This window comes from Botrytis fragariae (assembly GCF_013461495.1).
Source record: "Botrytis fragariae strain BVB16 chromosome Unknown tig00000006, whole genome shotgun sequence".
NCBI lineage: Eukaryota > Fungi > Ascomycota > Leotiomycetes > Helotiales > Sclerotiniaceae > Botrytis > Botrytis fragariae.
This window is the reverse complement of record NW_023500988.1, coordinates 1,242,951-1,255,934: the sequence shown is the minus strand read 5'-3', so window position 1 is coordinate 1,255,934 and position 12,984 is coordinate 1,242,951. Positions and strand designations below refer to the sequence as shown.

The 12,984-nt window shown below is 42.8% G+C and overlaps 5 protein-coding genes across 5 annotated transcripts; 3 read left to right on the top strand and 2 right to left on the bottom strand.

The window, feature by feature from the left end:
- Positions 1-1,547: 1,547 nt before the first annotated feature.
- Positions 1,548-3,558, top strand: Bfra_001567 (uncharacterized protein; the record flags this gene model as incomplete). Its single annotated transcript, XM_037331995.1, has 2 exons — positions 1,548-1,598; positions 1,666-3,558. The coding sequence occupies 2 exons, from the start codon at positions 1,548-1,550 to the stop codon at positions 3,556-3,558; spliced, it is 1,944 nt and encodes a 647-aa protein (XP_037196149.1).
- A 1,514-nt stretch (positions 3,559-5,072) lies between these two features.
- Positions 5,073-5,743, bottom strand: Bfra_001566 (uncharacterized protein; the record flags this gene model as incomplete). The annotated part of the gene is made up of 2 exons (XM_037331994.1): positions 5,073-5,203; positions 5,275-5,743. 2 exons carry the CDS (start codon positions 5,741-5,743, stop codon positions 5,073-5,075), a joined length of 600 nt encoding a protein of 199 aa, XP_037196148.1.
- Positions 5,744-5,766: 23 nt separating this feature from the next.
- Bfra_001565 (uncharacterized protein) lies at positions 5,767-6,519 on the bottom strand (the record flags this gene model as incomplete). Its single annotated transcript, XM_037331993.1, has 2 exons — positions 5,767-6,251; positions 6,321-6,519. The coding sequence occupies 2 exons, from the start codon at positions 6,517-6,519 to the stop codon at positions 5,767-5,769; spliced, it is 684 nt and encodes a 227-aa protein (XP_037196147.1).
- A 1,203-nt stretch (positions 6,520-7,722) lies between these two features.
- Positions 7,723-9,718, top strand: Bfra_001564 (putative dna-directed rna polymerase iii protein; the record flags this gene model as incomplete). The annotated part of the gene is made up of 2 exons (XM_037331992.1): positions 7,723-8,374; positions 8,424-9,718. The coding sequence occupies 2 exons, from the start codon at positions 7,723-7,725 to the stop codon at positions 9,716-9,718; spliced, it is 1,947 nt and encodes a 648-aa protein (XP_037196146.1).
- Positions 9,719-10,571: 853 nt separating this feature from the next.
- Bfra_001563 (putative fad binding domain protein) lies at positions 10,572-11,921 on the top strand (the record flags this gene model as incomplete). Its single annotated transcript, XM_037331991.1, has 2 exons — positions 10,572-10,700; positions 10,764-11,921. 2 exons carry the CDS (start codon positions 10,572-10,574, stop codon positions 11,919-11,921), a joined length of 1,287 nt encoding a protein of 428 aa, XP_037196145.1.
- Positions 11,922-12,984: the final 1,063 nt, after the last annotated feature.

Here is a 12,984-nt window from a genome sequence, read left to right as displayed (position 1 = left end):
GTTTTTTGGTACCTTGGTATGCCAATGTTGACGTCTCTCGTCGGAATTGTTTTACTACTAATTGACTATTGTTCGAGAACCATTTGACTTGCACTTAAGGATGTTTTTGTACTGATACATTATGCTGCTGCTTGCTCTGGAGAAAGTGCTTTGAATATGTAACCTTAGGCGAATAAATGCATGTCGTATTGGGCTTTCCCTGTCTCTCTGCGATTGGGGATGTGGATGAAATACCAGTCTATCACAGTAAGAGCGAGTGCCACGTACCTAAGGTTCTGTCCACGCCTTCATCAACTAACAATCTGGAAGTAAGGCCACTGGTGGGCCAGCTGACTGGACGAAATGATGGCGTCTTACCGATGCTATTGCAACCTTGCCGATGACGCGGTCCTCTGGCATTGCCGAAGAATCAAAAACACATAAATCGGTTCACCCCCAGTCTTAGAAGCAAGCTGATATTCAAACGCAAATAATCTGCGTGGTGTAGACTATGGCGTAGCATACCAACAGAGAGTGATGTAGATGTTGCTAATGGCAAATAGGCTTGCAAAACTTCCGGACAGAACTGATCGGTATCAATATGCTCTCATAATCCCTAGATTTTTGTCCTTTCGGGATGTGGAATAGGGTTGCCACCCATATGGCTCACTTACTTCCAAGGTACAACTAGATCATTATCTTAGGACCAACTTACTTTACTCTGCTACATTCTTCTGAGAACATGAGAACCCACTTGAATCTTACATATCAAGTCCAATATACCAGGAAATCATCATGACATGCCTATGTTACTTCGAGGAGCAGGTCGTTGCAATACCCATGGAAGTGTAAGACTTCCTGATTTGTCTCAAATGTGTTATTCATGACATTTATAATAATAATTATGTATTCGAATACTGGGCATGAGAGATTAGTAGTTATCTGAGCACGAATCCTGGGGAATAGATGCTCAGTTGTTTCGATGCTCTGAACACATTTTTTGCCTCTTATTCTTCAAACAACAGCTTATACTGACAAATAATAGCAAGAAATTCTTCGTGTTATATCCAAAGGTTAAAACCTTACAAATTGTCGCATTCAGGAGCACGCATCTTCAGAGACTGAACTATGAGAAGAAGATGGGTGAATGATTGGAAAAGCCATCACTTGTTACTATGAGAGGACAAAAGTTGTGACTGCCATATATCAGTTTGACACATAGGCTTTCAAGAACTTCATGCTTTATGTCAAACAAAAAACTTCCAAGACTTCTCATCTTGAGTCATGTGTGCTGTTGATGATATATCTACAGACTTCGATCAGATGAAGCAATCGTCTTCCAGCGAATTTTATTAGAACCTTTATCTCGGTGTTTGATTGATCAATGCACTTCACAAGACTCTGGCAGAACATCTAGATACTAGGTACCTGATCAAACATCCATCTCGGATTATTAAAGTTGGTATCTTACCAGTGAATTTGATTTACAAATTATAACCTTCTCGGCTAGTACCGGAAGTTCTTTATTATCCACACAACCTTCGAAGCTTGACTCTTTCGATTTTCATATGTCACAAAACTTTAACAGAGATCTTTCTACTGTGTCTCAATCGAAACGGGTAAGTTTGTTTGATTTATCAAAAGTGGACAAGCACGAGAAACACTGACTGACATATGCTTTGACAGTTCACAATGAAACCTCAATGGAATGGAGTTGCTGCCTCCAAAGCCACAGCTTCAAGCAGTAATAAGGAAATTGATATTTCGACAAATACGAACTCGACCTCCAACTCTCATTATCATAAAGTTGAATCACATCTCAAAAATGACCAGGTCGCCATCAGCACAAATGAACCCTTCCTAAAACATGCAGTCTCCGACAAAAGTCATCATTCGCGCTTTGCAAAATCAATCGGAAATACTTCTAAAAATACGATCTCATTACCATCAACTGGTTGTTCATTTTTTTGCAAGCTTCCCCTGGAGGCTCGCAATATGATCTACGAGCTCTTGCTGGTAAATCCAATTCTTGGCAAAAGCTGTAGTGTGGCCGATCGTACCAGTTCGCCCAGAAGTCCTCCACCACACGGATCAAGCCAGCCACCGCTGAAGTTTGAACTTGAACCCCAAGTTCTTCGAGTTTGCCATGCAATGTACTTAGAAGCATCGGAAATTCTATACGGATCCAATACGTTCTACATCGCTTGCTGCAAATATGAACCCGTGGAAGATCGTCTCCCAAGCAGATCTGCATTTAATAGAGGCATGGAAATGACGCCCATCACAAGACATTATAACAGATCGAGTCACGGTCAACTTTTCCTATTTGATCATCCAGCGGTGGTAAAAGTTAAACGCTGGAGAGTCATTGTCAGTTCATTTATGGATTCGCAAGTATTGGGAGGATCGCATGAAATGAGATTTTGGTCGATAGAAAACTTTTGTCTAGCCATCACTCAGTCTCCATCCATATCTCTTGAGATTGCACTAGCACCGATTGGTCTAGAGAAGTGTGAGGAATCATATTGGTTCCAGGACGAGGTCAGCTATCAAGAAATGAAGGATATGCTCATACCTCTACGAATGCTACGAGGGGTAAAAAGGCTTCGATTCCGAGATGCAAGTTGGGACGAACTACCAGATGTTTACCCATACAATACTTTCTGGGGCAAGGACTGTCGATCTATTATCCCTTCCTACAGTTCAAGAAAAGAACTAAGATCAATTATGATGGGAAACTCCGTGGTAGAGCTCTCTCGACGAATGTATCTTCGACTCGTGCGTTATGCACAGGCATTTGAGGCAGTTGATACTTTCAGGTCTGAAATGTGTCACTCGTCTACTGGCAGCGTAGGCAGATATCTGATGCACTATGAATCATGTTCTGGCAGCAATCGTTGGATGCACAGGCCCCGCGATCCGACTATTCAAAGTTCACACCCTGTAGAAAGCGGTCTTAGGCATGCGAGTATTCTCTCGTCCTCACAATACAATCCAAGAGCATTCAAGTTAGAACGAGCCTTCATTGTACAATATTTAGAGCCACAATATCAGAGGGCAAAGTTGGCATGTTTTAATATTACGGAGTTCATCAAGTCCGAAAAGAGAAAGGATGGAATGCTTTCGCCCAAACTTACTCGGGAATGGCACTCTCCCACGATTGCAGCAGAGGCTATTTTACTCCTGGAAAGATATGAGCAAGCTCTTCAAAGAGATTTTCCATATGCCGACCAAATCAAACATCGAGCCAATCGTCGAAAAGACACTTCGTTTTATAACAATCTTCCCCGAAACGTCCTCATGAGACAGGCTACCGATGCTTTTGATACGATGAATTGGGCCTTTTTCCCAAATTGTTTTAAAAGAATGGTAGATGATTTGGATAAACAATTTATGGAAATGAGAAGGGCGAGGAAAGAACTTTTCGAAAGCGATAAAATGTTAGACGTTGGATGTGACATCGAGTTGGATTCAAAGCTATGCATTGAGATGGTTGATTGGACGAAAGATGAACCGAAATTTGGACCAAAGTCTAACGACCGGGAGTGGAATGCTTTGAGATATAGCATGGGTGATTGAGTGGAAGTGAGGTTGAGGATGATTGGGATTGGGCGATGTTGGAGCTAAGTTTCGTCGCAAAGGCTGTGACGTAGTGGACTGGATGTGAGTTGAACGGGAAATGTTACGATGAATTAAGGAGATTCATATTGTAGTGGTTGATACGCAGCTTGTAGATAGATACCCAAGAAGAGTATCGTGAAGGAACGCAAGTGACCATGATGACATGATGCTTCTGCATCATTCATACCTTGTGTTGCTGTCAGCTTCATGCCACTCGGCGATAATAAAATCTCTTCTCTCTTTTCAACACGATGTCTAGGTGTGATGTATTACTATTTTGAGTGATTTTGTAAATGAATGGTGAAAACCCTTCAGAGAGCTTGCTGCATTGTTCCTTCTCCGACTCTAGAACTCACTGCACCAAAACGATAAGGATACTTGTGATGTAAGCAATTTTATAGCTGCCACCCTCTTCGCTCTTATAGGATTTGGTCTTCCTACACCACCTTGATAATCTCTTTTCCTCTGTTCTTAAGTACCCCCATTTAATCTATCGCCGTCAGATTCTAATCACCAGAAAATGTTCTCTTTATCTGGCGGGTGGGTATAGTTGACAAATTAGTCCCTCACAAGCATCGAGTATTGAACTTCCTGCCGACTTTTCTATGGAACTTTACAATGGAGAAACAATCGAATGAAAGTGTATCTCCCACACTCGCAGCTTCGAGCGGTAGCCCGGACAGCAAAAAAATAGGTGTTAATTAACGAAGATAAAAATCCAATTATTGATCAACAAGAAGATAAAATATGTTCTCTCCAGCCAAGAAACAAAGATAACCTCAAAATCTACAGATGATGCACAGCTATGAAATTTTTACTATCCCTACCCACAATACCAAAAACAGCAAGAATAAACAAGCGTGAGAAACTCTCTGTAAAGCTTGAATCGCATTCGATTGGTTGATTATCTAGACGGGAGGATTGAAAGATGAGTAATTGCATCTGCAATGAAAATGAATCACAGCTAGTCACCGATGAACAACAAGCTACAAGCATAGATTCCGGAAGGGCCCTTCGTCTATATACTCAATCTAAAGATCAAGAATCCTGGGATACCTAAAGAATCTAGATCTAGATCCAAGATCGAGCCAAGGCCGGATATCTGCTATCGATCGAAACGAAGGAATGCAGGGGAAGAGGGGAAGTAAATAATGAAGTCTGTGGAAGACTTTTAGGAATGGTGCACGTGGAGTTGAAGATGTGGCGAGTGAGATGACATGGGAATGTTGGGTGCATTTTAACTCCACGCGTGTTTTGTCCGGTTAAAGTTTACGATTGTAGATTTGGGAAGGGAGGAACTTTGAGGGTGGAGCCAGTCAAGGATGGATCGATGAATAGAGGGGATAACAGTATAGTGTATTTAACTTGTCTTTCATTGCTAGCGAGATCATACTAATAGGCAAATTTCATTGATTCAACAATTACAAATCAGATAGAAGTATGGAAATGAAAATGTATCACACTATCAGAATTCAATGACACCCAGGAGTTAATCCTCCCTTACCATCTGGGCCATTGACTCCATCATCATCCGAGCTACCAGAAGCACTCGAGCCATCATCATCTGAACTTCCTGACGCACTAGAACCGTCCAATATTCCACCTAAGCTAATTTCAAATTCACTGATTAATTCAGATATATCCTGGATACTACAATGTTTTCTATAGCATTACTGCATTGGGAGTGGAGCACAGAATAATTTAAAACATTCTTTTTGGAAGCATTCTTCCTGATTTCTGGTGCTGCGGTTGCACATCCACCCTGTAGAGTTTGAAGTACAGGAATTTTGGCGCTAAGAAAGTTGTTGTTATCGCAATGCGCTTTGTAGCATTGTAGTTGATAGTCCAGTCGTAAAGTGCCGCACGAATGACCAATAGGATCCGAAATTGGACAATCATTACGGTAACATTCGAGCTGGACTTCGGGGGCTACGCTGATACAGCCTCTATCTAATCCAGGACTCTGCTGAGCAGCATTAGGTTTTCGTTGAGCAGAGCTGGGCGTTTTTTGAACGGAATTCGGCGTTTGTAGAGCCGGTTCTGATGCAAGAGAAGTGTAAACTTCATGGCAGCGTTTTTTGTAACAGTCAATTTGATATTGTGGAGGCAATGAGGTGCATGAGAATCCTGGAGGTCCAGGCATAGGGCAATTGTGGTAAAAGCATTCTAACTCTTTTTCTGGTGCAACATCAGCACAATCCTCCCCATCATTTCAGGAGGTTTCTGAGGTGCTGCTGGTGCGGTAGAAGTGTAAACCTCGTGACAACGTCTCTTATAGCAGTCGAGCTGGTATTGTGGTGGTAAGGATCCACAAGAAACCCCTGGAGGACTTGGCATAGGAAACAATTCCTGGAAACACTTTAACTCATATTCTGACGCTACTCCAGCACAATCTTTTCCTATACTGCCACCCACGGGATATTGAAGTGCTACCTCAACTCTTGTTGTCGTTTCAGGCTTTGGATTGCATTTTGATTTATAACATGCTAGCTGATAGTCTGGTGGGTAAGAAGCACATGATGATCCAGGAGGACCAGCAGGTTCGGGACAATTTTCCTTATAACACTGTGGTTGATATTGAGGTGCCACCCCACGACATCCACCAATGAGAGGCGGCGAAGTTTGTTGAGTAAGAGCTTGAATAGTTGTGACTTAAGCGGCTAGCTCGGGACATTTTGACTTATAGCATGCGAGCCGATTTACAGGAGGATAAGAAGCACAAGAGGACCCGAGTGGTTCATTTGTTGGCTGACGGCATTGATCTTTGTAACATTGTAATTGATATTCCTGAGCAACTCCAGCGCATCCTCCAACTAGAAGAGCATTGGCTTCTACTGAAATAGTCACTGCCGCGATCATGGAAGTCTGCGCTTGAAAAGCTAAAGCCATCAAGGCTTGAATGGTAGTAGATGCTTTCATTCTGAATGGAAATGAAGTCAATGAATCTTGATGATAGGTTCTGTGAGAAGAAAACTTGTTAAATAGATGGAGAGGAGATCATATGAAGTATGAATTTGTGAAAGATAAGGGACTCGTTTAGAATTCCGTTGGCCAAAATTGAAGAATGACATTCGACTTTGAACGCCAAGGAATGTGATTCTGGAAACATATCTCTTCAATACACAACGGTCACATATTTTCACTTGGAAGTGAGTTACCGGAATCACGTACAAGGGTCATCCCGTCTGATTTAGGTAAGAAAAACTGAAAAAGGAGGTTGTGGTGAAAGTCCAGATTCAAACTTATGCTCAAGGTTTTAGAAGAGAATGGGGGATCGATCGGGTTTAGGAATCTTGAGAGCTGTGTGCAATGCAGAGGTGATTCATGGATGTATAACAGACCACTTGAATCTATGTATAATTTCACTTGAAAGTATGTCAGATAGTCATGCGGAGAAGTACTCACTTCCATAGTGAGTTGATGTGCAAATATGGGGGGTAGCTTATGTGATAATTCTCAAGCACGATTTGTTAAGGAATGTTCCATTATATCATTTTCGTTTTCAGATCACGAATTTCCATAGGCTGAGCCCCAAAGAGCCCTCGACATCTAGACTGGACGAAATCCATGGAATAATGTTGAAGATCTACAATGTTTGTCAAGGCGAACCATACTGATGCATGTATGACTGTTGCCATATTGTTGTAGCGGTCTTGCGATCAGAATCGACTCCTCAATCTTCAAATGTATCGAATCCGAATAACAATCGCACATACACACACTCTCTCTATCTGTCTTTCTCCTGAAAACATAATCATTGCGATATGTTTGGTGCATACGAAAAGAATCTTGATGATGGCGATGGTCCGAAAAGTTGTGTTGAGAGTGGCACGTGAACAAGAAGAGCTGTGGATGGATGATTGCTGACTAACTCTCAATTTCCACAAGGATAGCCCATGCGTCACTGGAATTAAAAAAAAGTCGGGTCCCACCGTTACAATTGAACTTTTGAACTTTTGAAGCTTCCAAAATATTTGTCGCAAACATAAATTTTGGGTATCACAAAGTTACTCTTCAGATCCACTTATCTATCCTCAGAATTTCTCATACATATATCAAATCTAATGCGGTGACAACGACACTCTTATATTTTCTCCATTCAGATTAATAAAACGATAAAATATGCCACCAAAAGCAGAGAGGGGAGGTACCTCGCGGGGTAGACCTCGAGGTAGAGGACGAGGAAGAGGAAGAGGAATTGCGATTGAAGAGATTGAGACCCCAGAACTTAAAGGTGTTCTTGATGAATCTTCTCAACCTAGTCAATCTCCTGCGCCAATTGCACCAGTTGCGCCGATGGCACCAATGACACAATCGACTGCTACCATTATTCCAAAAATCGAACCTAGTGACGAAGCATTCGATCCAAACACCTCACCTGCAATAACACCTGCCGAAACACCTGCTGGTACCCCTGCACCAACAGCCGCGACTACTTCTGCGAGACTTTCATCAAGATCAGAAAGTGCGATTGCAAGAGGACGTGGCGGGGCAAGTACAAGGGCGCGAGGTGAAGCTACTACTGGAAGAGCTAGGTTTAAGCCCAAAAATATCAGAAGAGATCAAGCAGATAGAGATAGATTAGAACAAGAGGAGAGGGATAGAATAGCGGCAAATCAGGCACAAGCAGAAAAGGAAGCTCGTAGGTCTCAGAGAGGAAGAGGTCACATTGGAAGAGGTAGAGGAGATGCAATGGGACAAAACCGTGGCGCAGGGAGAGGAGCTCCAATATCAAGTGCTACTGGTATTTTCAGTGTTGCGCCAGCAGCAATGGGTAAGTCAATCACTAATTGCTTGTCAACTTTACTAATTTCTATTTACAGACAGAAAAGGTGGCATGGATGGCTTTGCAATTGCAAACACAAGAGGCGGTGGAGGAGGTGGTGGTGGTGGCGGATTCGGAGGAGGGGGAGGTGGTGGAGGCGGCGGTGGTGGAGGAAGTGGCGGTTATGGAGGTTCTGGATCAGGAAATGGAGGGGGAGTAAATGTGCTGTCAGCCGAAAACATGGCCACTTTTAATCCAGAATACCCCGACGATGACGGACAAGCGAGGAAAGTCAATATCGAAATGATCAATCTGGTTGACGATGATGACGAAATGGTTGGTTCTGGCAGAGGCGGGAATGGTGGTTTCAAATCACGATCTCTCGCACCGATCCGGATCAAGCGTGAAGAACATAAGGAACGTTCCAATATGATGGTCAGTGATCCTGAACTTGCAGAGATAGCCAAGAAACAAGCCGATGAAGTGGAAGATATTCAATCCGGTGAAGATATCGAGATGACTATGGATGGAGCAGCAACCACGGATGAGCCAAGGGCAAAAGGAGAACCTGGCCTTGAATCTCCAACCATGTCAAAATTTCCAGAGTTCAAGGCACCATCTTCCCCCGAAGATAAAAAGCATCCCAAGAAGGAGCCAATTTCACCACAACAATCCAAGGTACGACCTAGCAGAAAGAAGGATAAAATGCCAGTCATACAAACGGAAGAGGATAAGTTCGAATATGAACGCTATCTTGAGGACGTTGACATCCTTGCTGAGGAACTTCGTTTGTTAAGAGGAACAGTGGATAAAACAGCTAAGGATAAAGGAAAAGGAAAGGCAGTTGATGTTGATGGAGATGTTGGAATGGATGGAGAACAGGAACAAGATGAAGCTCAACCAGAAGCCAATCATGCAGATGGTCGAATCTATCTATTTCAATTCCCACCTGTTCTACCCCGACTTTTTAATCCTCAAGTCGAAAACTCGGATGATGTCGTCGTCACCCAATCTTCGGAACAAATTGATCTTACCGATGATAAAGAGAAAGGAATCAAAAAGGAATCGGAAGAAGTTATCATCAAGACGGAACCCAATCTTGCCCAAGAAAATGAAGCATTGGTTAGTGAACAAGGATATATCGGAAAACTGGTGGTAAGAAAGAGCGGCAAGGTGGAATTGGATTGGGGTGGGACAAGTATGGCAGTAGGCCGTGGTGTTCCAGCTGCTTTTTTGAGTCAAATTGTTCTTGCTGAAGATCCTAAGGGCGAGGCACCAGAAGGTGTCGCCACTGGATTAGGAAAAGTGATGGGTAAATTCATTGTCACTCCTGATTGGGAGAAGATTTTCTGATAGGATGGACTCGGGAGAGGAGGAAGAAGGCTAGAAGCGAAAGTAGAGGATGCTACGTGAGATTTTGAGTGACGATGATCTAGATATTTCTTGCATAGCAATGGCGTTGGGGCTTTTTAGAAAGGTGTAATTGGACATTCATCTTTCACGATGATTCTAGGTTTATACCAATGAATAATAACGTATTACATATATCGGCACGCTCTTTTGGAACCAGGATTCTCCATAATTATGTGCTTTCTTACCCAATCCATTTTTGTTAGGGGTCCCACGATCCCCAGGTCTTGGTATTTAAAGAAAGTTTCTAGGCAAAGAAGAAATATGTCCACAAAGGCCAATACGTACTCGGGCCTCATTTCCTCGACCGAATGACCGAAGACCGAAACCTTTTTCTGCATAATTTCCTATTTGCGTGAAATTTTTGCCGCGAATAGATTCCGAGACAGTATCTGGATCCAGACAGTGGGATGAATTGTCCTAAATTGTGGGGATGCGGGGATTTTCACCCCGCCATTTCGAGCGCGTCCACATCTCGTCCACTAGGCCACATAGTCTTGTCAACCACATCGTCGTAGGTGCTATTTATTTTGTTTTGTTTAGTTATGTTTGTATGTGTGTATATATATTGTTATCTGATTTCTTCATCTGTTTGATTTGATGCCATTGTTTTCCCTGCCTTTGAACGTTCCTATCTTACATCACAATAAGTATATTCTCTCAGAACTTGTCGCTGAATCCCAAATCATTTGCGGGGTAAACGTAACACGAGCAGAACCACAACATTTTTACTTGGTGGCATATCAGAATTTCAAAGCTTTCAATGCCAGGTAGAACAGAGTCTACAGAAAACAAGATGCCTCTTCGCGTCTTGGTGGTTGGAGCCGGATTGGCTGGTCTAGCAGCAGCACTTTCCACTAAACTCGCGAATCCATCGCATGAAGTAACAATTTTGGAAACTGTATCGGAATTAGCTGAAGTCGGGGTAAGAGAAATATCCTAACACTCTTATTTCCTATCTACAGAGCCAGACTGATCAACGTTATAGGCAGGATTACAAATTACACCCAATGCATCTCGACTCTTCAAGAAATGGGGAATCTACGATGATCTCGCACCCAAAGCCACATTCCCAAAAACTCTCTCGGTATGGCGATTTGATGGAACAAAGCGGTTGGCATATTCTCCAGATTTTCAAGAAAAGATAGATGAGAGATATGGAGCTCCTTTCTGGGGAATGCATCGAGTAGATTTACAACGTGCTCTGTGCGCTAAATGTGATGAGCTAGGCGTCACCATTCGTCTATCATCCAGAGTCAAGAGTGTCGATTTTGAAAATACAGTTATTACATTGGAAGGAGGGAAGACAGTGGAAGGAGATGTCATACTCTGTACAGATGGCATTTATTCGGCTACGAGATCACAATTTTTAGGCCACGAATGTCCGCCAAATCCAACTGGAGATCTCGCGTATAGGATTGTGATTGATAAATCTACATTAAGCGGACCGGATGCAGAGAAGCTCACTGCGTTTATTGATTCTCACTCGGTCAATTTCTGGGCAGGCTCGGGTACTCATGTAGTTTCATATACTATGCGCGGTGGCGATCTATTCAACATCGTTCTTCTCTGCCCCGACAATCTCCCACCCGGTCTTTCTCGTACATCAGGAGACTTGGAGGAAATGAAAGGACTTTTTGAAGGATGGGATCCAATTCTCAGAGCATTCTTAGAACAAGTCAAAGAAGTGGCGAAATGGAGATTGATGCATCTGGAAACGTTGGAACGATGGACGAGCGAAAAAGGAAATTTCTGGATGGCGGGTGATGCTTGTCATCCTATGCTTCCATATTTAGCACAAGGTGCAAATTCAAGTTTGGAAGATGGAGCAGTAATGGGATATCTACTGGGGAAGGTAAACGTAGAGACGAAAGATGAACAGTTGAAGAAAGCGGCGAGAATTTATGAGGAATTGAGGAAGGGGAGGGGAGAAGGTATTGCGAGGGAAACGTGGGGGCAGAGAGAAAGTTTCCATATGGTGGAGGGCGAGGAACAGGTTAGGAGAGATGCGATTTTGATGGCGGGACCAACTGAGGCAGGTGGATTCCCGAGTAGATGGCAGGATTTTGGAGGTGCTCAGAAGTGGTTGTATGGGTATGATGCTTATGTGGAGGCGGAGAAGGGGTATGAGAAGGCTCCATTTTAAATGTGAGGGTTTTGAATTGTATTTGAATATTGCATATTGAATAGCGAATTTATTAGGAAATTGTTTTTGTATTACTGGATTTGGTTAATATGGAGCTTATATCATTTGAACAATGCAGTGTAAAATTCAAGCAAGACCACAGTCCAATTACCATGATTGCAAGTACAACTCTATCCACACATTTCAAAATTGAGTATCGCAAAGTTTCAAATGGGCCGCAGTATATCACACAAGCACCACATAAAACCAGCAAGTCAATTACACCAGAGGAAAAGAGACCATGTTACACAAAGATATCTTCAAAACTAGGTATAAATAGTTCATTCATCCTACTCTTTCCCCATTGAGCATCACCCACTCTACTCTACTCCCTCTGCTCTCTCTATTTTCTATTCTCTATCTTCCATCCACCCATCTTAATCCCCATCCATTCCAATCCCCATTCTTCATTCTCCAGACTCCTGATTCTTCAAAGTTCTGCTTCTATTTCCCATTTCATATTTCATATCGTATCTCTCACTCAATGCTCACAAGAGCGGGACTTCTCCAATCATGCTTTTTATATGGTAGATGAGTTTTCGGGGATAGATGGAGTTTTGAATAGTGAGGGATAGATGGATTAGAGGACTTGGGAGAATTGGCTCGAGTCTGAGTCTGATTCCGATTTTGTTTCAAAGTCTATTGTAAATCCAATTCCAAGTCCAGGTCCAGGTCCAGGTCCAATTCCAGATCCATTCCAAGCTCAGGTCCGTTATAAGTCCATGTGTAAGTTCCAGCACAAGTATACGTATAATAAAGGCTGATACAAAGAACCCAGTATAATCCCCCTGAAGAACAACTAATTCCCCGCGTGGGAATCCAGAATAGTCGGTTCGTTTCAGTCCGGGAATTCAAACTCGAGTCTTTATAAATAACCCGAAGTGAACCCTCTATAGACTAGCCGACTCCCCGCATGGGAATCCAGAATAGTCGGACCATTTCAGTCCGGGAATTCGAACGGGGGGTTCCAGATATTTATATTGGGGTTCTGGGATAGATGTTCTTGGTGAGTGTAGGATAGGAT